This window comes from Mesoplodon mirus, assembly GCF_964341445.2.
Source record: "Mesoplodon mirus genome assembly, chromosome: 11".
Taxonomy (NCBI): Eukaryota; Metazoa; Chordata; class Mammalia; order Artiodactyla; family Ziphiidae; genus Mesoplodon; species Mesoplodon mirus.
In genome coordinates, this window is record NC_138987.1 from 39,662,279 (window position 1) to 39,685,903 (window position 23,625).

Consider the following 23,625-nt stretch of genomic DNA (forward strand, 5'->3'; position numbering starts at 1 on the left):
TAGAGGGAGAAGCAATCGGTACTGCATGCTAAGCAGGCAGGCAGGAAGGCTGCCTAGGCCTGCCAGGGAGGACCAGGGAAGGTTGCCCGGAGGAGGGGCTCCCCGGGAAAGAAATGGAGGTCAGGCTGGAGAAAAGACCACCGCCCGCAGCCCCTACCCTCCCAGGCAGGGAGACAGCTCTTGGTGGATGGGAGCCTGGGGGTTCTGCTTGGCTGGAGCCCAGGGCAGAGCTCCTTAGGAAGGGCCAGGTGTCCAGCAGCTGCCAGCACATGCTCAAGTCTTAGGCATGCTAAAGAGTCCGGCTTTACTTTGAAGGTGACGTAGAAAAGTGAAGGTTCCTACCCGGGGCAAGGAGTTGCACAGGTTTGCTTTTCTGGATGGGCTCCCCTGGTTGCAGGGTACAGAACAGATGGAACATGGCACAGGGGAGGCTAGTGCCCTAATGTTTGGTCATGGTTCAACAAATACTAGTTTGCTTGAAAGAATGAATTAATGGTTCTATTTAGAAACTTTAGTGAAATAAAGGTAAGCCACCAGCCTGCTGGGAGCTATGTCCAAGTGCTGTGGAATAGTCATAAGGCTGACACACCCACAGCAAGGCTGCCATGCAGAGAAGTCCATCCAGATCTGTGTATGTGGGAGGTGGCTGGAGAACACATGGAATGGACCACTGCTGCTGAGAGGCAAGGTGACAGTTACTTTCACACACCTCGTGCTTCCACTCACGGCACCCACCCAACGGCCCATGACTGCCCGCCACTAAAAATGTTGGCTCTGGGGTCCCAAGACTGTGCACTCATTTTGGTACCCCAGGACTTAGCCCAGGGCCTGGATCATGGCAGGTGCCAAATAAGGCCTTATGGAATCCATGAACAGGGGGCAGCAGCATCTTGTAAATATGTTACCTACAAAATTGGTCTAAAAGGATGGGAAATGTACACACCATTCCACAGGGATGGCTTTCCAGACAAAATACTGATGCACATGGAGATGTTCTCATGTGATGTGCTGTGTCCACAGTGCTCCAGTCTGAGAGGACTCTGCAGGGAGGGCCTTCTCTGAAGAAGACGGCAAATACTAGTCACGTGCCAACTCTTTAGGGCTAACATTCCCAGAACATTTTACAGCAAGATATTTATGTCCTCTTCATCTCCAAAATATCCTTCTCCTCAAAGGCTCCTTGTGCCCACAGAGTGCAGTACAGGCCAGTCCCAGCCTGGCTTCAGCCGGGGAGATCTGAGCTCTAATTGCACGTACTGCTGACAGGTGAACAGGGCTCCTGCCTCAGGGATGAGGCAGATGCAGGGCCCAGTTCCTGAAATCAGCAGTTTGCCCTCCCAGCCTGGCCCCAGGAGCCCTCAGAGATTCAGGCTGCAGCCCTCAGGCCTGCTGGGGCCAAATCCGCTGTTGTGTTCCCAGAGCCTATGAAGGGCAGAGGGGGGCCAGGCTTCCTAGGAAGCACTGGTAACACTTGAAAAGCACCATGGCCTGCAGCCTAGGCTCTCTCTGTACCCCAGCCCCCAGAGCCAAAGATGAGACCCAGAAGGAGGGCCTGGAAGTGAAGGACGCAGGGGACACCTGCACGCTCCCTGTGCGAGCCAGGGCTTGCCAGAAGCGACCGAGCCACCCACGCCCCACTGGGGAGCCTGTGGGCAGGATGTGCCAGCCTCCAACTTCAGCCAACTGGTGGCTAAAGGAGTCATCCTCTTGGGGAACCACCTCTACTAGGCCTCAACCTACCTAATCCCACATGACTTCTCACCTCCAAAACAGACCCTTGGCTCCAAAGAGGTCAAGATCCTCAGCCCTCTGCAAGGCCATGCTCATTCCAACCTCCAGACATTGCTCCGGCCTAGAATGCTGTCCCTGTTCCCAACTCACAGCCCAGCCCCACCCACCCCACGTATCTTCTCTGGTGATGCCAGCAGCAGACCCCTCTCCCCTGAACGCCATGACACTGAGAAGCAGAGCTGTGGCTTGGCCTCATTGCCCTCACTCTCCATGGAAGCCACCATCCTTTCTCCTCCCAATACCTTCACTGTGGGAATCAGATATCCACCCCTCTTCTCTTCTGAATCGTTTACTACGGTGTTGGGGATACAGAAGGTGTCCCCTCCAAATGCCCACTAAATACTTCTGGCTGATATTATGTCCCTGTGGGTAATCTCTCCTCCCAAGATCACTACTTGTTCACTCATTCATCTAGCAAACATCTGAGTGCTTAGTAAGTACCGATCCTGCCTATCTTCCATGCTACCTTTCCTGCCCCCCACCCTAGGGGGAGCCCTACCTCCCCCTTGCACCCCAGCTAATTCTACAGCACCTCAAACAATGATCTGTCTCCTCCCTCAGGGAGCTTACCTCCAAATGTCACAGCCAAAGGCTCCTGGAGGGCAGGGCCATGTCCCTCCTGTGCAGGCACACAGCCAGCATGTAGAAGATGGTTCTGGAATGACCCACTTCAGTTAGCACCTTTTGGTGGGAAGGAGTAAAATTAAGCACAAAAGACTTTTCCACCTCGAGACCGCAAGGCTTTCTTTAGATTGTACAGCTCTGTGGGTCACACCAGTGAGAAGTGGCCTTCCATGGGAAAGAGGGAACTTGCTGGCAGCTTGGAGATGTGCACCTGGCAACGTGCGCCTAAGTCGCTCAGAGACGAGCAGGGCCGGTTCAGCCTGAGCAATCCAGGGCACATCCATCAGAGGAGGAGGGCGGCACTGCTGATTTATATGAGATGAAGACTAATTTCAGGGACAGCATCACAAGATGAGCAGAGCCTGAAGAATCCTTAGGATTCTTCATACAAGAGATGTTCTTGTCTACCGACATCGCAGTTAAGAACTTAACAGGGTGCCTAAGGGTTTTACATCCATGACAGGACTTGTTCAAGCTACTTGACTTAATATATGCTGACAATACACACTGGCAACTTTCACCTACTTTTTTCTTTCTTTTTTTTTTTTTTGCGGTACACAGGCCTCTCACCGTTGTGGCCCCTCCCACTGCGGAGCACAGGCTCCGGACGCGCAGGCTCAGCAGCCATGGCTCACAAGCCCAGCCACTCCGCGGCATGTGGGATCCTCCCAGACTGGGGCACGAACCCGCGTCCCCTGCATCGGCAGGCTGACTCTCAACCACTGCGCCACCAGGGAAGCCCTACTTTCTTCTTTATTAACCAGCAGCTGAAGACTTCTGTAATAGCACCATATTTAGCTACCTAATTTTTCCACGGCAGCTTCTGGCATCTGGGTAATTACGGCAATGCTGACCAACACACCCCAGAGGAACAGATTATATGTTGTGTGTGTGCTGATGGCCCCCCATCCCCCAGAGCAGAAGAACAGAGCTACCAGCCAGCACCTGTCTTGAGGCCCGACACCACTTTACATGCATTTGTTCCCTTAACTCTCACAATCCTAGGATATGGGTACTGTTAGTATCCCCATTTTACAGATTGGGAAAGTGAGAAAAAGAAAAATTAGTAACTTGCCTAAAGCCACACACACACAGTTAAGTGACAAGGCAGGGAGTCAAACCCAGACCACTGGCTCCAAAGCCTGTGTCTGAACCTGTCCTGTTGCCTCTCCTGGTCTATCCCTCACAAGGCCATTCGTGTGCTCTAGCCTCTCCATACTACCACCTTGCTCAAGGCAGGCACTGATGGCAATGTCACGACAGTTACCAAACAGAAAGTTTCCCCACGACTGTAAAGGATTCTGTCCATAGTTTCAGATCAGTGTTGAGAAGAACAGGAACCTGCATTTCTAAAGGCCAGCTTCACAGGAGCTCACAGGAAGTCTCTGCAGCCAGCGCCAGCTCCCCAAGTGCTTCTGCAATGCTGGCGAGGCCACAGCCTCCCCAGAGGACAGCAGGCGGAGCTTGCCTGCCTGTGAACCCAGGACTGCATATGGGACCAGAGGGGCAGTCCTGAATCCCAGTGATGTCCCAGAGGCACCTCCACACTGCATCTTGGAACTGCCTGTTCTGATCCATTTTTATCTAGTTTTACCACCGACCTTCCCACATGCTGTGAGAATGCACCTGACTATGCCAGGGAGCTGCTGCTGCTGAGCGGCTGGGATGCGCCCGTGACACCATTGCTGCCCCGTCACTCTTGCTGCCTTCGGTGAAATGTTTCCCGAGCCACATGTGCCTCTCTGGCTACTGAAATTTGAGCTCCAGCCTGGACACCCACCAGGAAGGCTGCTACCAGGCGAGGGGTAGGGACTCAGGCTGTCACATTTCCCACTGGAACTCACAGGGCCTAGCACACAGGAGGTGCTCAATAAACACACAATTTTAATAAAATGAAGTATTCAGCTAAAAGTCCATAATGACATTTCCCCCAATACCTAAAGAAGAAAAGTGTTGAGAGAATTCTGAGTCCATCTTTTTAAAACTTGGGCTCCCGTGATCACTTGTCTCTGTTAGACTATAATATCAGATGGGGGGCTTCCCTGGTGGCACAGTGGTTAAGAATCCACCTGCCAATGCAGGGGACACGGGTTCGAGCCCTGGTCCGGGAAGATCCCACATGACGCAGAGCAACTAAGCCCATGCGCCACAGCTACTGAGCCTGCGCTCTAGAGCCTGCGAGCCACAACTACTGAAGCTTGCGCACCTAGAGCCCATGCTCCGCAACAAGAGAAGCCACCGCAATGAGAAGCCTGCGCACCGCAACGAAGAGTAGCCCCCGCTCACCGCAACTAGAGAACGCCAGCACGCACCAATGAAGACCCAAAGCAGCCAAAAATAAATAAATTTATAATATCAGATGGTATTTGATGTCAGACAAAATTATACACCTAATTAATCTAAGTTCATAGAACTAATGTGTTTTAGTTTCCAGCAAACCCCAGGGCCTCACCCTCATCTTTTGCAGCACTTGAGCCTTTTGTATCAGGAAAGCACCCACATGGCGTCGATGTCTCTATTCTTATTTCATCCTGGCAGCCTCCCTCGAAGACCAGTATCATTTTCCCTCTTAGAGATGAAAACCCTGAAGCTCAGATTAGTCAAGCAACTTGCCCAGGGTCACACAGACAGCTAGTAATGGCACAGCTGGAATCAGAACCCAGATCCTTCCAACTGCAGAGCCAGTGCTCTTTCCACTAAGCCCACAGCTGCTGGGAAGGTTCCGGGGGTTTTGCCATATGAACAAAATTTTATCAAACATGGACTTTGCTTTAACCAGCAGGCAGGAAGTAAGTGGGGTTCAGGAAGAGTAACCTCCAAAAAAAAACCACACAAAATAATGTGATTAGGAAAGGAATTCCTCATGGGCACAGACTAACAAGAAGATGCTCCAGCAAGCTCAAGGGTAGTGTGTTCAGCCCTCTGGCCACTTGCCTGTACTGTCCAACATGATGTCACATCACTGCCGTCCATTTTTCCATACAAAACTCAAAAGTAATGCCGCTTCTCAGGCCAAGCCCGGTAATTAGTGTACGTCACACCAAGTCATATCAAGGCTAAACGTGGAAAGGAAGCTCTGAGAATGGACAAATTGACAAGACCTTAATTAACACCTCTAACCTCTCTCATTAATCCAACTCTCCTAACAAGGTAAGTTTACCACCTTCACTGAGAGCTAAGCCATACCTGCTGCCACCTAGATCTGACCACAAATGCCTGGCTGGATTTGGGGTATGTTCATCTCATCCCCCAAATCCCAGCCAAAAAAGAGGGAGGGGGTGTCAGGCACGATTGGCTTGGTCTCTGCATTCATCCAGAAGAAATCATGGGCATTACCTCCCAGAAGCTGTCACTGGACACTTCGACTCCAATGGAATCATCATAAGTGACAGACATCTCTTCAAAGGGTGAGGGAGCAGCAGGGAATGCTTAAATTCAGAGGTCAGCTTCAGATGCTCAAAATCCGTAGACAAACCTATAAAAGAAAAACATATCATTGTGGTTTTAAATTCTCAAGGTAAAAAGCAAGCCACCTCCATTTCACAACTTCCATTTCCATTACTGCCTTCAGTACAGAGCAGTCTAAAATGTCTCCTTTTGGTGGGAGAAAGTCAATAAACTCTAAACTTGGCACTGACATACATGTGTGTGTTATGTGCACGTGTGTGTGTATTTCACAGTAACAAGTAAACCTTTCAACATCTTAATTGAGGAGCTCAAAGAGCTTTCTGCAAACAGTCCCGTGTGCTTAAATCAACAGATTGACAAGCTTAATCGGCCTCATCCCTCGGAGAAGGGGACAGAGAACATGTGAGGAGAACACGCCAAGGCAGAGTCCCTTCATCTCGGGGCTCACTCTTTTCCAGCCTGTCCTACCCATCCGACAGGACTAGGACCTGGGGTAAAATGTGACTGGAAATAACCCCCCTTCGACACCTGACTCCACTCTCCACAGAGTTTCCACCAGGCTTTGCTTGTGTTGGGCACTGTCTCCCCCTTTCCATGACTGGCTCATTTCAGCCACTGATGCCCCAATTCAGACCAGTTTATTCTGACACAGTCTGTGTGAGGGTCAGTTAGAAAGAGTAAAGTTCTAAATCCAAGCAAGGGTAACAGAGTGATTATTTCCCGTGCCAGAGGGAAGAAGTTGAAGGACCCCCTGCTATATTCACAAGCACAAATCACACTGATGGAATGACCCGTCTACAACCAGATGAGATTCCCTGACTTCTTGGTGAAAAAGTGATTCCACCCTCCCTTATATATCCCCCTGCATTCAGACCACACAGCCAGAGATCTGAAACTTTCCTAACTACCGCAGTCAGGAGTCCAAAGCCTCAGCTTAGCCAGAGGAGGGAGAAGGTAGGGCAGAGTGATCTACATTGTTACACTTACAAGGTGCAAGACTTTGCTTTGTTCTAGGTACTTTCCCACATGTTATCCTACTTAATCCTACTTAATCCTCGCGATTCCCTGTGAGACAGTCTAGAAGCAGAGTAAGGAATACCAGCTGCCTGGGCTCTAATCCCAGACCCATTACTCACTAGCTGGGCAACAGTGGGCAAGGTACCTAAGCTCTCTGTGCCTCAGTGGCCTTATCTGTAAAAGAGAGACAATACTGCAAGTTATTAGTGTGAGGGTCAAATGCGGCAGGACATACAGGGGTGAACGGTACGTGGTCTCCAGTAAGTGCTATGTAGTAAGTGATAATGTAATTATTATTAGATAGTAATTATTATCACTATCATTACTTTTATCTCTACTTTACAGCTCAGAAAACTGATGCTAAGGGAGGCTAAGTAACTTGTCCATGGTCACCCAAGCAACGAATGGTGGAGACCAGCAGGACACCAACTGTGCTTGTTTGTTAAGGTGATATTCTCTCTATCATACCAAGATGTTTTCTAAAAATGATCTCAAATTTAAATAAATCAGGTATTTTATAACCTAAGATCTAACTGCTAACTAAAAGGTTTAATCTGATGTATTTCACAGCTTCCAAACTTGAATACAGCCCTGTACGGACAATAAATTTGAAGTAAAGAGCAAATTATGGTACCTCGAAGCCAAGTACTCCACACGCACGCACTCTGTAACCAGGCAGAGTCTCATGGGTGCCACACACGCACTCTTCCAGACAGCATGCTGGCAGGATCTCTGCTCCATAATCACAGAGGCAGCGTGTCCTTTTCATGCCTGGGATATAACAAAGGCCGGACAGGCTTCTCTGGCCTGGGCCCTGGTGCTACGTTTCACAGCATTCCCTTCCTGTGGAATCCGATGCTTTTAGCCAGGGTCCTCCTAGAAGCACCCCAGTCCATGATCGCAGCAGCACAAAGTTTTCTACCCAGAGCAGCTGGTCTCTGCTCCAGGCTCCTCAGGGAATATCTGGGCTTTCGGCTCAGGCTAGTCTCAAAGTGGCTAAATCAAGCCACTGGCTGGGCTGCCTGGCCAGCTCCAGGGAGCAGCTGCAGGGGACAGGTGCAGGGAAATCGGGCGCCTGCTCTGGGCAGAGAAGCAGCTTGACACCTGAAAAGCTCATTTTCTGCCTGGGTTCAGCCCTGGTTTAAGACACTAACAGAAGATGAGTTCTGCACAAGATTTATTAAGAGCCTACTAAGTGCCAGGAGCCAAGAAGAGCTCGCCACCAGGCTCAGCACGAAAAGACACAAGACTTCTAGGAGCAAGACACTGAGTCACCGAGTACGGATGCCCTGCCCAGTAACAAAACCAAGAAACACCAGACCTGCAGAGGGCACTGAAGATGAGGCATGTGCATACCTGACCAGTGGAAACAAGCAAAGTCCAGCTTTCTTTGCCCAAGTCACACAGTGGCAACTTGGTAATTTTCCCTGTCAGTCCAGGGACCTGTTGCTCACCAAAGCACGGTGCTCAGCGACTGCGACATTCCCAAGATCAAGGCCAAGCTGACCCCACTGGCACCCCGCGTAGCCACAGCCTAATGTGCAATGACTGCAGTCAGCTCACCTATCTGTGTGTGTGTTGTTTAGAGTTGCTTCTAATGCAGAACCAGCTCCCCCGCACAGATTCTCAGCTCTTGTTCCCCATCTCCCCACTTACACATTCTCCAAGCTTATATATGGATGTCATTAAGTAAATGCCATAATCTAAGTAAAACAAAATCAGGAAGGCCAATCTCTTTCTGTAAAACTGTGCAAGGCCTTCCATTTATATTAATAACTGACTCTTGGAAGCTCCGTGCCACCACTTCACTTCTGACGTGTAATAATTCGGAATTGATGACACTTTCCTTCTGAAGCCTCAAAGCAGATCTGTTCAGTCTCCTCTAAGAGGTCAGAAGTCAGCAAAGACATTCAAAGTCCTAGAGAGGAAACTGAGGCAAGGCATAAAAAAAACCCCAAGTAGACATAGAAAGTAAGAGGAAGAACTGAAGATCTCCTGCCCAAAGAGTTAGTGAGATAATGTAGATGAAAGCCTAGGATGGTGGCAATCAGGAGAGCTCAGATTCACGAGCTCTACCACTGATGAGCTAGGTGACCATGGGAAAGCCATTCTGTCCTCTGAGCCCCAGCTTCCTGAGCTGTGTTCTACCAGGTCTGAGCGAGGGTTACACGAAATGGTGCATGAAGGCCCCAGGATCCCAGGTTGCAGCCCATGGCAGGGCCTCCCTCAGTGGGAGCCTCGTCCTGGGCCAACACCCTTGGCTCCAAGTGTCCTCACTCTTCCCTTCAGCTCCACATGACAGTCGTAAGGCAGACAGGAAAAAAAGAGGGGCCTGGGGGACCAGGGTCGGTACCACAGAGTAAAACCCAACTGGTATTAAAGCACCAGTTGACCTGAAAACTCATCTCTGACATTCACAGAGCAACACCAACTTCTGCGGGGCTTGAGGTCAGGCTGCCACGGTCGCCCAAGAGGAATTCTCAACCAGCATCTCCCAAGGTCCCCCCTTCCTGCCCTGCAGTAGGGGTCCTGCCCAACCGTCCACCTCTCCCAGAGCACCCTGTATCACCCTCAGTGATCCCGGTCTCTCCTGGCTCTCTCCGCCCTCTCTGATAACCCCCTCTCCTTCTCCCCATCACTGGCACGCCCCATGGTCCATTCTTGAGGCTCTTCCTATACCTCCCAGCAATGTTTCATCCCTTCCTATGACTTCAAATGTCACCAATATGTGGGAAGCAGAGGCACCTCTTCCAAAAGTCAGCCCCTCAATAAAATACGAATGAGAATATTTTCCTCACAGGACTGAAGGAAGATTAGAGACAGGGAATCAAAGTCATGTGGCATACATCTGACACCCTAGAAGTGGTAGCCATTGCTCTTAAAATCACCACCCAGCAAACCACCAAAAGGTAGCGAGAAATGCCAGTGACTGGGGCTGGATTTGCTTTTTGTTTTCCCATGATTGTTGCTACTGGGATAAGCACTTGTACGAGGCTTCCCCTACCACCCTGATACTATCACCAGCCCTCCTTCACTCAGCAATGGGGAGGCCAGTCATCACCTAATGCCTGGGAAGACATTCTCATGAGCCAGACACTGCACTAAGTGCCTTGCATGTGCTGGCAACCTGCAAGGGTGCTGGCCTGGGATGAGCTTCCACTGAGGGAGGCCCTGCCATGGGCTGTGACCTAAGGTCCTGGGGCCTTCATTTAATCCTAATGACAACCCTCTGAGGGAAGTGTTAGCATCATGCTCCTTGTTAAAGGGATACTGAGTCACAGAAAGGGTAAGGAGCTTGCCCAAATGGTGGAGTTGAGATCTGAATAAAGGCAGGTTCACACCAGCCATACTCTTAACCACTAACAGTAACTACCTCAGTGCTGAGCTCAAATCTTCTAGAACATAAAATGTGAAGAACAAAACACTTGCTGCCGTTTCTTTGTGAGTCACTACTGAAGTCCAGTCCTCACGGACAGTCTGCTGATCTTAGCCTTCGTGTGCATGTGAGTCATAACACTGATTTTAATCTGATTTCCCTCACTAATGTCCTGTATAAATTGTATGCATTGCCCTATGTCCTACCTTTTCATTGCTTAATGGTGTCATCTGTTGCATAAATATTCTTAATTTTAATATAGTCCAACATCAATATTTTCTATTATAGTTAGTGCTTTTAATGTCCTGTTTAAGAAGTCTTTTATTATGCTGAGGTCATAAAGATGTTCATTTACCTTTATTATCTTTTAAATGGTTTTGTTTTGGTTGGTTTTTACTTTTCATACCCAGAAATTATTTTTGTATGTGATATGATATACAAGTCAAGTTTCATTTTTTTCCATATGGATATCCAACTCTCCAGCATGATTTGTTAAAAAGAGCTTCTTTACTTCCGTATTCTGCAGTGCCACCATTGTCCACAGATGTGTGGATCTTTATGTAGGCTCCCTATTCTGTATTCTGTCTGCTCTTGTGACAATACCACATTGTCTTAATTACCACAATCTTATAAGAATTCTTGGTATCTAGCAGAAGAAGTCCTCCGACTTTATTCTTCAAGAGCGGCTTGGCTATGCTTGGACGTATGTATGTATGTATTTATTTTTTTTTTTTTTTTTTTTTTTTTTTTTTTGCTGTACGCGGGCCTCTCACTGCTGTGGCCTCTCCCGTTGCGGAGCACAGGCTCCGGACACACAGGCTCCGCGGCCATGGCTCGCGGGCCCAGCCGCTCCGCGGCATGTGGGATCTTCCGGGATCGGGGCACGAACCCGTGTCCCCTGCATCGGCAGGCGGACTCTCAACCACTGCGCCACCAGGGAAGCCCTGTATGTATTTATTTAGCTGCACTGGGTCTTAGTTGCCACACGGGGGATCTTTTAGTTACAGCATGCAGGATCTTTAGTTGCGGCATGGGGGAATCTTGTAGTTGCGGCATGAGGCCTCTAGTTCCCTGACCAGGGATCGAACCCAGGCCCCCTGCGTTGGGGAGTCTTAACCACTGGACCACCAGGGAAGTCCCACGGCCCTCTGCATTGCCATATACACCTTAAAATCTCCTTGTTCAGTTCCAACCAACCAACGAACCAACTAACTCTGCTGGGATTTTGATCAGGATCTCGTTGAATCCTCAGACCACTCTGAGTTAATGGACATCTTTACAATACTGAGTCTCCTAATCTGTGGAACGTATTTCATTTATTCAGGCCTTCTTTAATTTCTCTCAATATTGATCTGTACTCTTTTTATAGAGTTCACGCACACCTTTGGTCAGTGTACTACTCAGCATTTAATATGACATTGATATTATAAATAGTATTTAAAATTTTTTTTCACTTTAACTGTTTATTGCTAACATATAAAGCAACTGATTTTTGTATACTTACCATGTATCCACCAACTTTGCACTATTTATTTCCTTTTTTTGTACTTATTATTTCTAATTATCTATAAATTCATTTGGATGACCCATACACACATTCATATCATATTCAAATAATGATAGTTTTATTTCTTCCTTTGCAATTCTTAGGGCTTTTACTTCTTTTCCTTGCTTTTTTGCACTGGAGAGGACTTCCAATAAAATGTAGAGATCCTTTCTGGTCTCAAAGATGAAGTATTCAACATTTCACCATTAAGTATAATGTTTGCTATAGGATTTTTTTTTAAATATCACTTTTCAGGTTAAGGAAGATTCCTTCTACTACAATTCTACTAAGAGCTTTTATCACATATGGATGTTTGTGTAAGATTGGCTTTATTTTTCCTTAATGTTTGGCAGAATTTGTCAGTGAAATAATCTGGGCCTGGAGTTTTCTTTAAGCAGTCCTAATGACAGATTCTAGTTAAAAAGTAGAAGACTGTTCACATATTTTCTATTTCTTTGTGATGATTTTGTAAAGTTGTGGTTTTCTAGAGAATCCAGTTCATTTTTTCAAATATATTAGCAAAAAGCTGTTCATATTATCCTCTTATGACCATTTTAAAGACTGAAAGACCTGTAGTAATGTTCCCCTTTTCATTCTTGACATTAGGTTTTTGTGCCTTTTCTCTTCATCAGTCTCATCAAAGGTTTATTGATTTTTATTCTTTTTTTTCAAAGAATCAACCCTTTTTTTTTTTTTTCTGGCCATGCCGGTGGCTTGGTGGGATCTTAGTTCCCTGATCAGGGATTGAACCCGGGCCCCTGTCAGTGAGAGGACCAAGTCGTAACCACTGACTGCCAGAGAATTCCCCAAAGAATCAACTTTTAGCTTTCTTTCAGCTGTCTGTTGAATATTTGTCTTCTTTTTCCTTGATTTTTTCCCTTTATTATTTCCTTTCTTCTACCATCTTTGGGTTCAAGTTGTTCTTTTCCTAATTTCTGGAAATTAAAGCTTAATTCATTAATTTTCAGACTTTCTTTACTAATGTATGCATTTAAAGCTATAAATTTCCTTCTAAGCACAGTGTTTTTTTGTTGTTTGTTTTTTGGGTTTTTTTTTTGTTTTTTGTCTTTGTTTTTACTATTTATATTTTTATTTAGGCTGCACCAGGTCTTAGTTGTGGCATGCATGCAGGATCTAGTTCCCCAACCAGGGATCGAACCCAGGCCCCCTGCATTGGGAGCACGGAGTCTTACCCACTGAACCACCAGGGAAGTCCCTAAGCACAGTTTTAGCTATATTCTACAATCTCCTTTATTTTTTCATAAGAGTCCCATGAGGTAGGCATTTTTATTTTCTTTTTTGCAGATGTGAAACTAAAGGTCAAGTAACTTTAAAAATATTTTTTTATTTAAGTACAGTTTGTTGTACTAATTTCTACTGTACAGCAAAGTAATTCAGTTATGCATATATATACATCATTTTTTATATTTTTCCATTATGGTGTACCACAGGATATTGAATATAGTTCCCTGTGCTATACAGTAGGACCTTGTTGTTTATCCATTCTATATGTAACAGTTTGCATGCGCTAATTCCAAACTCCTAATCCATCCTTCTCCCATCCCTCCTCCCCATGGCAACCACAAGCCTGTTCTTTATGTCTGTGAGTCTGTTTCTGTTTCATAGATAGGTTCGTTTGTGTCATATTTTATTTTTTTAATTTATTTTTTACAATATTTTATTTATTTTTTATTTATTTATTGGGGTGCACTGGGTCTTAGTTGTGGCATGCGGGATCTTTCGTTGTGACGTGCAGGCTCTTCGTCGCAGCCCACGGGCTTCTCTCTAGTTATGGCGCACAGGCTCCAGAGTGCATGGGCTCTGTAGTTTGCGGCACACGGGCTCTCTAGTTGAGGTGCGCAAGCTCAGTAGTTGTGGCACGTGGGCTTAGTTGCCCGCAGCATGTGGGATCTTAGTTCCCCAATCAGGGATTGGAGGATTGAACCTGCGTCCTCTGCATTGGAAGGAGGATTCTTTACCACTGGACCACCAAGGAAGTCCCCCATTTGTGTCATATTTTAGATTCCACATATAAGTGATATCATATGGTATTTGTCTTTCTCTTCCTGACTTACTTCACTTAGTATGACAATCTCTAGGTCCATCCATGTTGCTGCAAGTGGCATTATTTCATTCTTTTTTATGGCTGAGTAATATTCCATTTAATATATATACCACATCTTCTTTATCCATTCATCTGTCAATGGACATGTAGGTTGTTTCCATGTCTTAGCTATTGTGAATAGTGCTGCTATGAACTAAGGGGTACATGTATCTTTTGTTTTCTTGTTTTTTTTTTTTGGTTTTTTTTTTGCGGTATGTGGGCCTCTCACTGTTGTGGCCTCTCCCATTGCAGAGCACAGGCTTCGGATGCGCAGGCTCAAAGGCCATGGCTCACAGGCCTAGCTGCTCCACGGGATCTTCCCGGACAGGGGCACAAACCCGTGTCCCCTGCATCGGCAGGCGGACTCTCAACCACTGTGCCACCAGGGAAGCCCTCGTTTTTGTTTTTTAAAAGTATTTATTTATTTTGGCTGCGCCAGGTCTTAGTTGCGGCATGCAGGATCCTTTGTTGTGGCATACGGGATCTAGTTCCCCGACCAGGGATTGAACCCAGGCCCCCTGTATTGGGAGCATGGAGTCTTACCCACTGGACCACCAGGGAATCCCTGCATGTATCTTTTGAATTATAGTTTTGTCTGTATATATGTCTAGGAGTGGGATTGCTGGATCATATAGTAGTTCTGTTTTTAGTGTTTTTGAGGAATCTCCATACAGTCTTCCATAGTGGCTGCACTAACTTACATTCCCATCAACAGTGTAGTAGGGTTCCCTTTTCTCCACACCCTCTCCAGCATTTGTTATTTGTAGACTTTTTAATGATGGCCATTCAGACTGGTACCTCATTGTAGTTTTGATTTGCATTTCTCTAATAATTAGTGACACTGAGCATCTTTCCATGTGCCTGTTGGCCATCTGTATGCCTTCTTTGGAGAAATGTCTATGTAGATCTTCTGCGGATTTTTCTATTGGGTTGTTTTGTTTTTTGTTGTTGAGTTGTATGAGCTGTTTGTATATTTTGGAAATTAAGCCCTTGATGGTTGCATCATTTGCAAATATTTTCTCCCAGTCTGTAGGTTGTCTTTTTGTTTTGTTTATGGTTTCCTTTGCCATACAAAAGCTTGTAAGTGGGTTCCATCTTTTTTTTTTTTTTGCTTTTATTTCTAATGCCTTGGGAGACTTACAGGTCAAGTAACTTGCTCAAAATTATAAATGGTGACAAATTGTGAAATCAAGGTTCAAAACCAGGTTCCGTGCTTCTAAAATTCAAGTTCTTCCTATTATAGTACATTACATATAATTAGTAGTTTATAGGTATTATGAATAAAATGCTATGAAAATATCAAGAAAGCAAAGTCGGGTCTTTTCCTCCACAGGATGTGGGAAAAGCTAGAAAGGGACTTACAGGCAAATAGGTTCTGCTTAGGTACACAGGAGAAGGGCTTCCTATCTGTAAGCAGGGGAAGAGGGGAGGGGGAAGAGGGGAGGGGCAAGAGGGGTTGACAAGATGGGTTAAGAGAGGCCAAGAAAATCTCATCTGTCCCTGGAAATCCATGATTGGTGATTTTATAAAAGTAACAGAATCAGCTCTCAGCCTTCAGGGCTCACTCAAGAAATGTTCTCCATGATGAACAGTTAGATTCATTCTTTTATGGCCAGGATTTGACTGGCATCACGATCAACCACTATCCCTGGGTCCACATGACTTCTTGAGTCATACCAGCGATAGCCGAGCTCAGAGACAGTCAGGAGGCGACTGGAAGAAAAGAGCACAGAAAGCATCATGTGTCTTAATGACACACTGGTCTTGTGTCAACTTAAAACTGGAAAGAAGGGAAAACCTGTCATCATCAGCTGTTCTTGGGAGCCTCATTCATGCATTCAATAAAGATCTAAATTTCAAGAACTGAACTAGTGCTAGGAATACAAACAGCTTGTAGGCTAGACCTCAATTTCTTTTAAGTAAAAATGAAAAACTAAACTAGACTAGAATAATGGGAAAATCAGGAGATACTCAAATGTTAAATTTGTCAAACACAAACAGAATACTCTTTGCCCTTTTAGTACTGTAATTAAAGTGAAATTGGTAGTAAATTCTTGATGACAATCTAAATAAAATCACAGGATATCTGCTCTACAAATTTATATAAGACAAGAAAAACTGTGATACTCAATGCTGTGGGGTCTTAATGTACCAATCAACTTGCAACGTTTTTTTCTTTTAATGTATTTGTAACTTAAGAAAACAAAAATAACCCATGTTTTCCATAGAGAACTCAGAGAAGAGAGTTTGGGAGAGAAAGGAAGAACAGGAAGAAAGATTATCCATAGTTCCATCACTCAAAGACAACACAATGCATGCTCTTCCCTCAAAGCTTATTTCCAGTCATCACTTAATTCCCTCCTTAAAGTGCGAAGTGGGGTGGGAATAGGAGTGGACATGTGTGAATAGGGGGCCTGGAGCTGTAGACAAATAAGCCTAAGGGAAGAGGAGAGGGCACAGGGCACAGCCTACACACAAAGAGAAAAATAAGATTTCTGAACAAAGCCCCCGAATGTCCAGTCACACACTGGTGCTCTGTTCTAGTGTGTGCAGGTTCACTTTAGTATGCCCCCCTCCTGTGGGGGAACCAGCTGCAGACCAGGTCGCACCCCAGGAACACGCTCAATCCTACAGTGAAACCAAGGCCACCAAGGAAGGAACTAGAAGAGCTGCCTAATGGCACCCACTCAGGTGTTCAGTAACTATCTAATGACTGAAAGACGGCCCCAAAGAAGGCTCCCTGGGCTGAAGTCAGCCATGTCTGTGTCAAGTAAAGCAAGCCTGCTTTGTGTGGTTCTGTTGCTCCACCTGGAGCCCCGGATAGGCATAAACCAACATCTAAGCAGCTTCCACATACTGGGCACATCTTAGCACCAGCTTTAGACATATTATTTTTGTTCCTCAAAAACTCTGCAAAAGTGAATTACTGTGCCCATTTTACAGGAAGGCAACTGAGGTACAAACTATTCAAACCATTTGCCAAGGGCCCCACAGCTTGCAAATGCGAGGCTGTGACTCAACCCAGCCTGTATGACTCCATACTGCCCAACCCTAGCAGGACACCTCAACTCCAGCCTGAGTCATTCCCAGCTCTGGGAACCCTGCTTGGCTGGGAGGCTGCTCCCTAGAAAGGGGGCTTGATTCTCAGAGCTGTCTTATTAAGGACCAAAGACCCTGACCTGTCAGAGAATATTACTCAGAATTTTTTTTCCACACATAAACATCCTTAACCATAAAAATGAACCTGGTTTCAGTACACTCTGGGTAAAGAAACATGTAAGTTGGGGAACCTGAGGCTTCTGAGGGCAACAAGAGAACCTGCAGACTCTTTGCTTCAAAGGGAGATCAGGTTGGGCACATTTCTTAGTTGTGCTTCCTTCATTCTTTCAGGGTCTTAAAAGACATGCTATGGCACAAGCCGGTCGCTAATGCCAAATGGTACTGAATGCTCCTAAGATACGTTTATCAATGCCAACAACATAAATGTATATTTAAAAATTAATTGGGTGCGTCTCAACAGGAAGGTGAAGTTCCTCAGAAGACAGTGTGAGGATGGGTGGAAAACAAGTCTTAGCTTCACCTCTGGGAACCCAGGCCCCTATCCCTCCAGACGGCCCTGTCCGCCGCTGTAAGGCAAGGGCATCACTGGTGCTCCTGCCCTCCCGAGTATGAAGAGGCTCAGGGGTGGTAACGGATGTGGAAGAACTTTGGGAAAGTGCAAAGTGACAGACAAGTGAGTTAGTACTGCTCTTCCCAAGGACAGGTACTGAGTCTGGCACTTCTGTAGTATATTTCAGACTGTCTAGCACCCAGCAGTTGACTGACTATTTCTCCCTAAAGAAACTGAACTACAGTCCTCGACGATAATGCTGAATGAATTCCGTTACCTCGGAACACACGCTGCACGTGAGGGAGAGCACTCCTGTCAGACACTCTTCCTGCTCACGGGCCCGGTCCTAATTCTATCTTGCGGGCTACACTGCACACCAAACACGCTGAAACAGGCTTTTACACTCTAACCTGGTGACAGGAAAATATCTGAATCCCAAACAACCGCTCTGAAATGAACTTTTGGGATGAGGGAGTGTATACTGAGTTATTCTTGATCCCTTCCCATCACAACAGGAGAAACAGACAAGAAAATATGTTCCCCATGTATTTCCTTCAACTCTGTTTCTCTCCCCCAAATCACACTAAAACAGTCAGTTCAAGAGAGGTGCACACATCTCTCCCTCCCTGCCCCTAAGGGCCCACTAGGTTGACAAGAAGGAACCTGTAACATTGCAGCAACAGAGCAGCAGGGAGGATGTGCCAGAGGAAAGCGGACAGGTCTGGGCTGGGAGGAAACTAAGAAAACCATCCCAGAGGCCAGGGTGGGGACGAGCCTTCCCAGGGCAGGGGTGCCAAACAGAGCACAGAGCTGGGGGAGGGGGGACTTAGGAGCAATCATCACAGTAACTTTTAAAACTGCACTTGTGGGCTGCCCTGGTGGCGCAGTGGTTGAGAATCTGCCTGCTAATGCAGGGGACATGGGTTCGAGCCCCGGTCTGGGAAGATCCCACATGCCACAGAGCAACTAGGTCCGTGAGCCACAGCTACTGAGTCTGCGCGTCTGGAGCCTGTGCTCCGCAACAAGAGAGGCCGCGACAGTGAGAGGACCGCGCACCGCGATGAAGAGGGGCCCCCGCTTGCCATAACTAGAGAAAGCCCTCGCACAGAAACGAAGACCCAACACAGCCAAAAATAAATAAATTTAGAAAACTGCACTTGCGACCATCAAGCCCAGACACCCTTCAGGGAGGCCCACCTGGGGCCTTGCCCAGCCTCTGCAGAAACACAGATATCCTCCCTCTTAAGGCAGAGGCCAACAGGGAAACCTGGATCAGCTTCCTAATCAACCCTCTTCTTCTTTCATGAACATGAACTGATAACCAAGGATCTTCAACCATTAAATAAATAATAATGAAATAAAAACCCAAACCATGAAAGAGTAGGACCAGGATAAGCGGGACAACTTTTACTTTGAATTGATCTCTGGGGAAAACACAGATATTTCAGGGAACAAGAGAGAAATTCTAATAAATGCTGGTAAGAATTCTCCAAGAAAGTCAAGGGTTATTGTACCCGTAAAACAGGAACAGGCTGCTATGAAAAAGGAGTGATTAGGAAGTAAGTAAATTTTTTTTCTTAATTTTTAAGAACCTTATTACCAAAATAAACATTTTAATGTTTGGTGTGTATAACAGAATGACAAGATTAAAGAGGAAGCTAGTGATCTGATGATAAGATCGCAGGAACTTCCAGTCACATAAAACAGGAGGAGTAAGAGACTGGTTAGAGGACAGGGAGGAGCCAGGCTGGAGGTCTCGCAGGCGGGGAGGCGCAGGGGAAGCCCTGGACTGCAGGCTCTGCCATGTGTCTCACTTACCACTCGGCTCTAGTGCCCCCCAGTGCTGCACACAATAGGTGCTCAACAAAGATCTGAGTGAGTGAATAGCAGGTGGGGATTTCCAACCTCTCCCTCCTTTTCTGAGGCCTCTGGGAGGAGCGCAGCTCTGCTGTGGCCACTCAGGGGACTGTTGGTCATCAGTGGAGCAGGCAGGCTCCCCTCGGAGACTTTAAAATTCTAGTTGCACAAGGGGTAGGGGCAGTGTGTTTCTGCCCACTGAAGGTGTACAAGCAACAAATTTGAGACTTGAGAACAAGAAAATCCTAAGTGTAAAGATGTACAAATCATCCCCCCCTCCTCCTTCCCCTCCCAGTCCTGAAAAACACATTCGTGGTCCCCCATGTGTGTCCTGGGAACACAGTAGGCCCTCAAAAGATGCTTGCTGAATACATTCAGGAATCCAGGAATGACCGAGGTAGGGGAAATGGTTCCCAGATCTCTGGATTCCAGTGACTTCTGCCACTGATGTAAGTAAACACCGTGAGTCAGAGCCATTCCCAAAATGGTGCACAGAGTATCAGAGGTTAACGGAGGCTGCCAAGGGTGCCCTTGGTTCAGGCTGCGAGCTGGCATAACATCTTTCCTCCCCTCTGGGCCTGATAACACATATATCAAGTAAAGAAAGGTACAAATTACATAAGGACATTCAGCTCCCCCTTAATGCCCTTAATTCATTCCAAGAAATAAAAGCAGAACAGGTCATTAGGCCAAAAGGCTATTACTATAAAGCAGGAGCATTCCGAGAGAAGGCACACGTTGCTCATCTCTCTGCAAGTCAGCCTTGGAGAAGCCACCTCTAATCTCTGTAACTGCAGAAGGCAGCACAGAAGGAAGGCGTCCTCACTGCTGCCCACACACAACGCTGGCTTGGCCTGTTTTGTCCTGCAGACCTCGCTGTGAGGACACACTGGATCTAAGGTTTGTTCCTCCTTCATTATCCAGGGTGGGAAATTCTTCACTCATTAGAAGTGACTACAATTTCTTCTAAGCCACTGTTTGGCCTGGAGTGAGGGGAGGATCAATCCTTAAGTAAGGAGTGGATTTACCCATTCATTCTACAAACAGATGTTTGAGTACTTACTATGTGCCAGGCACTCTTCTAAGTCCAGGGTTTGGAGCAGTGTACAAGACAGACATGGTCCCTGCCTGCCTGGGCCTGACGTCCTAATAGGGCAGACTGACACACAGTAAAGTAAAAACAGCCACGAGTGTGAAAAGGGCTAGAACGGAGGTAAATAAGGCGTTATGAGAGAGTGGAGGGAAGAACGGGGGGAAGGACTTGTGAAGGTAGAGTGGCCGGGAGGACCCAAGGTGGAGAGCAAGTGGGGGTGTGAAGGACGGGGAGGGGCCTTTCCAGCAGAGGGAGGCCCCAGGGAACAGAGGTCGCTGTTCCAGTCCCAGCAGGGCAGGAGCCCACAGGCTTGCCTGAGGTGCCACTGAGGACTCCAGGGAGGAATGGTCGGCATCACTGGTGAGCTGCCTGGTTACTCAGATCTTATATCTGTGCTAGCAGATAAAAATTCAAGCCTCAAGTGCTTGTAAGATATGCTATTGAAAACCAAGCACGTACGCATAGTCTTCCATACCTGTCTGTACCTGTGCTGCCCCTCAACATGTGATATATTTAACCAAAGAGAAACACCTAGCCTTTGACCCAACTATTTCTTCTAAAACTTTTCCTACAGATAAACTCACCCAAGGATTAAAGGTAGATGTTCACTGTGGCCCTGTTTTCAACAGCAAGAAAAATAAGACACTGAAAACCACCTCACTGTCCATCAAGAGTCACAAGTGCCGATACACCTCTGGAGTGGAACACAGGCAGCCAGAGGAGGGAGAGGACGGGGAGCTGTGTGCACAGACACGAAAGAATGGCACACCAGTGTTCCCTCATATCAAGTGGAATCAGTGGGTTGTAGCACGGTGATATAATCTGATCCCACTGTATTAAAACACAATTAGGTACCCACCAAAGTGTGCCAACGCACAGCAAGTCCCAGTGGGGTCTCAGACTTGGGGGGGTTGGACTTTCACATTTCACCTCGTTCTAACCGGTTTGAAAATTTTAACTATCACCATGTAATACTTTCAGGATACAGCAACTAGTTAATAAAAAATACCCTACTTTGTTTTGTTAGTGGCCTGTGCTGGAATAAAGGAGGGGGCCCTCTGTGCCACGTGACTGCACCACAGCCTCGAGAGAGGACTGACCACCCCCTCTTCAGAGGTGTCCAAAGCCCCCCGCCCCGGCACCTCTCTGTTGCATAACCGCAGTCATCTCCCAGTAGTGTCCTGGCTCCCCCACTGCCCTTCAGTCTATTCTCAACACAGCGACGCTTTCAAAACCCAAGTCACACCACAGAACAGTCACTCAGTAAAAACTTGCTGGATGAATTCAGGAGAAAAGTTGAACTGAAAAGTCTGGGTAGTTTTGATTCATACAGACTGAAGATCCACAGATGGAAAATACCTGGGGCATTTATGTGAAGATGCTTTAACTCTAGTGGTTAGAACTCTCTTATAAACACTCTGCACATGTTAAACTAAACCACAGTTGGGTTTAGTAACCACCGTGTGGGATGCGTGGCTCAGTCCTGGCTGTCTACCAACAGCCACACAGGAAGCCCTTCTCCTGCTCAGCCGCGGGGCCTGACCACCATGGGCACCCACAAGCTCCTGGGTCCTCTCTGCCTCCAGCTCAGGCTATTCCTGTACATCCAGTCAGTCCCTCCTGAGAAAGGACGGGCTTTCCTGCTTCTCTCTGGCCCTCAAGCCACCTCCCACCCGGCCGGTGTCCAGGGAGTAAGGCCTGAGGTAATACACTCCTTTGTACCATTAGCAAAGCAGGAACGTTTTTTTTTAATGGCTCAAATGTCCAGCACAGACTGTTTTGTTGCCAATGATTTCATCTGGAAAAGTGAACATTCCTCTAAGGAAGAGACAGAGATCAGCAAATAAAGTGACTTATATCTCTGAAACATTGTGTAGTGCATTGACTTCAACAACGGAAAGAAGCCTGTGCACTGCGAGATGCTCAGTTTTAAAGGCTGCCCACTCCAAGGGAAGCACATGCCACACCTCGGCAAGTCCCAGGCCCCAGACGGGGAGGGGAGGGTCCTCCAGAAGCACCTACAAGGGCGGGTTATGCGGGCTGAACACACTCAAAGGTACTTCCAGAGATGAAAAAAACAGTCAGCATCTCTCACAGACAAAGCTTGGTGCTGCTGTGAAAACCACCTCCTGAAACTAGTAAAGGATTCGCAACCACTTGATGGCACAGAACTACCTGCTGCAAACTGAAGTAAGAGCTGGTGAGAGGAAGGGGAATTTCAAGAACTCTATTAGGACACAGAGCCATTCTGCCAAAAACAAACGTGGCTCAGACCCTGGAATGTCACAGCTCAGAAGAAAAGACAAAAAGAGTGGGGGAAAAAACACATCTTACTTTGTTTAGTCAACACTACAGGGCCTCTTCCTCCCACAGAAAAAAATCATGTTGGGTTAGGTTAAAGAAAAACAAAATTTTCTAAATAGGGAAGCTATTCCACAATATCAAATGTGGCGCTGCTTTGGTTCAGGACAGCATCAGTTCCAAAGCAGGTGTGTTCCCCCTCAGGTGTGAACACCCGGCTTCCATAGCTTTGCTCATTCAACCTGCCCTGTATTGCTAAGCCCGTGACAGTTTCAAGTCCAAATGTCTATTCTTTTGGTCACCACAGGGCCGTCAAAAACCAATGAGGGCTCCTCGTAGCGGGGCTCTGCTCTGCTAGCCTTCATTCTCATTACTCAGCCCTTTCTTCTCCTGTCATCCACTGTCTGTCTGTGCTGCAGTCACGGCCAACAAGCCACCCTGAGCACCTCCGCTGCTGTCCACGCCGTCTCCCCATCACTCCTAAGGGCTATACAGCATCGCGTCTTGGCTCCGCACGACCACGCCAGGCCCTCACAGTCACACCTCGGGGGTTTGGGTCTTTCCCAGTCAGAGCCAAGACTTGGGGAATGTCACGGTACATACAGCTTCCCACTCTGACTCTGTCCAGTTACTTCACTGGGGGCTCTGGGCTCACACGTTCTAACGATATTTGGTGACCCTCTCAAATACAGTTTAGAAAGCAAGAGTTCAGGGCTCCCCTGGTGGTGCAGTGGTTGAGAGTCTGCCTGCCGATGCAGGGGACATGGGTTCGTGCCCTGGTCTGGGAGGATCCCACATGCCACGGAGCGGCTAGGGCCGTGAGCCATGGCCTCTGAGCCTGCGCGTCCGGACCACAATGGGAGAGGCCACAACAGTGAGAGGTCCACGTACCGCCAAA

General features: G+C 47.2%; 1 protein-coding gene across 3 annotated transcripts in view; it reads right to left on the reverse strand.

Moving 5' to 3' along the window:
* Positions 1 to 23,625, reverse strand: part of PACSIN2 (protein kinase C and casein kinase substrate in neurons 2) — a 140,719-nt gene that overhangs the window by 36,054 nt on the left and 81,040 nt on the right. For all 3 annotated transcript variants that reach the window (XM_082636969.1, XM_082636967.1, XM_082636968.1), the window contains exon 2: positions 5,752 to 5,890. In XM_082636969.1, the coding sequence (XP_082493095.1) occupies positions 5,752 to 5,811 (60 nt within the window). In that variant the 5' untranslated portion in view covers positions 5,812 to 5,890. The remainder of the gene's footprint in view (positions 1 to 5,751; positions 5,891 to 23,625) is intronic.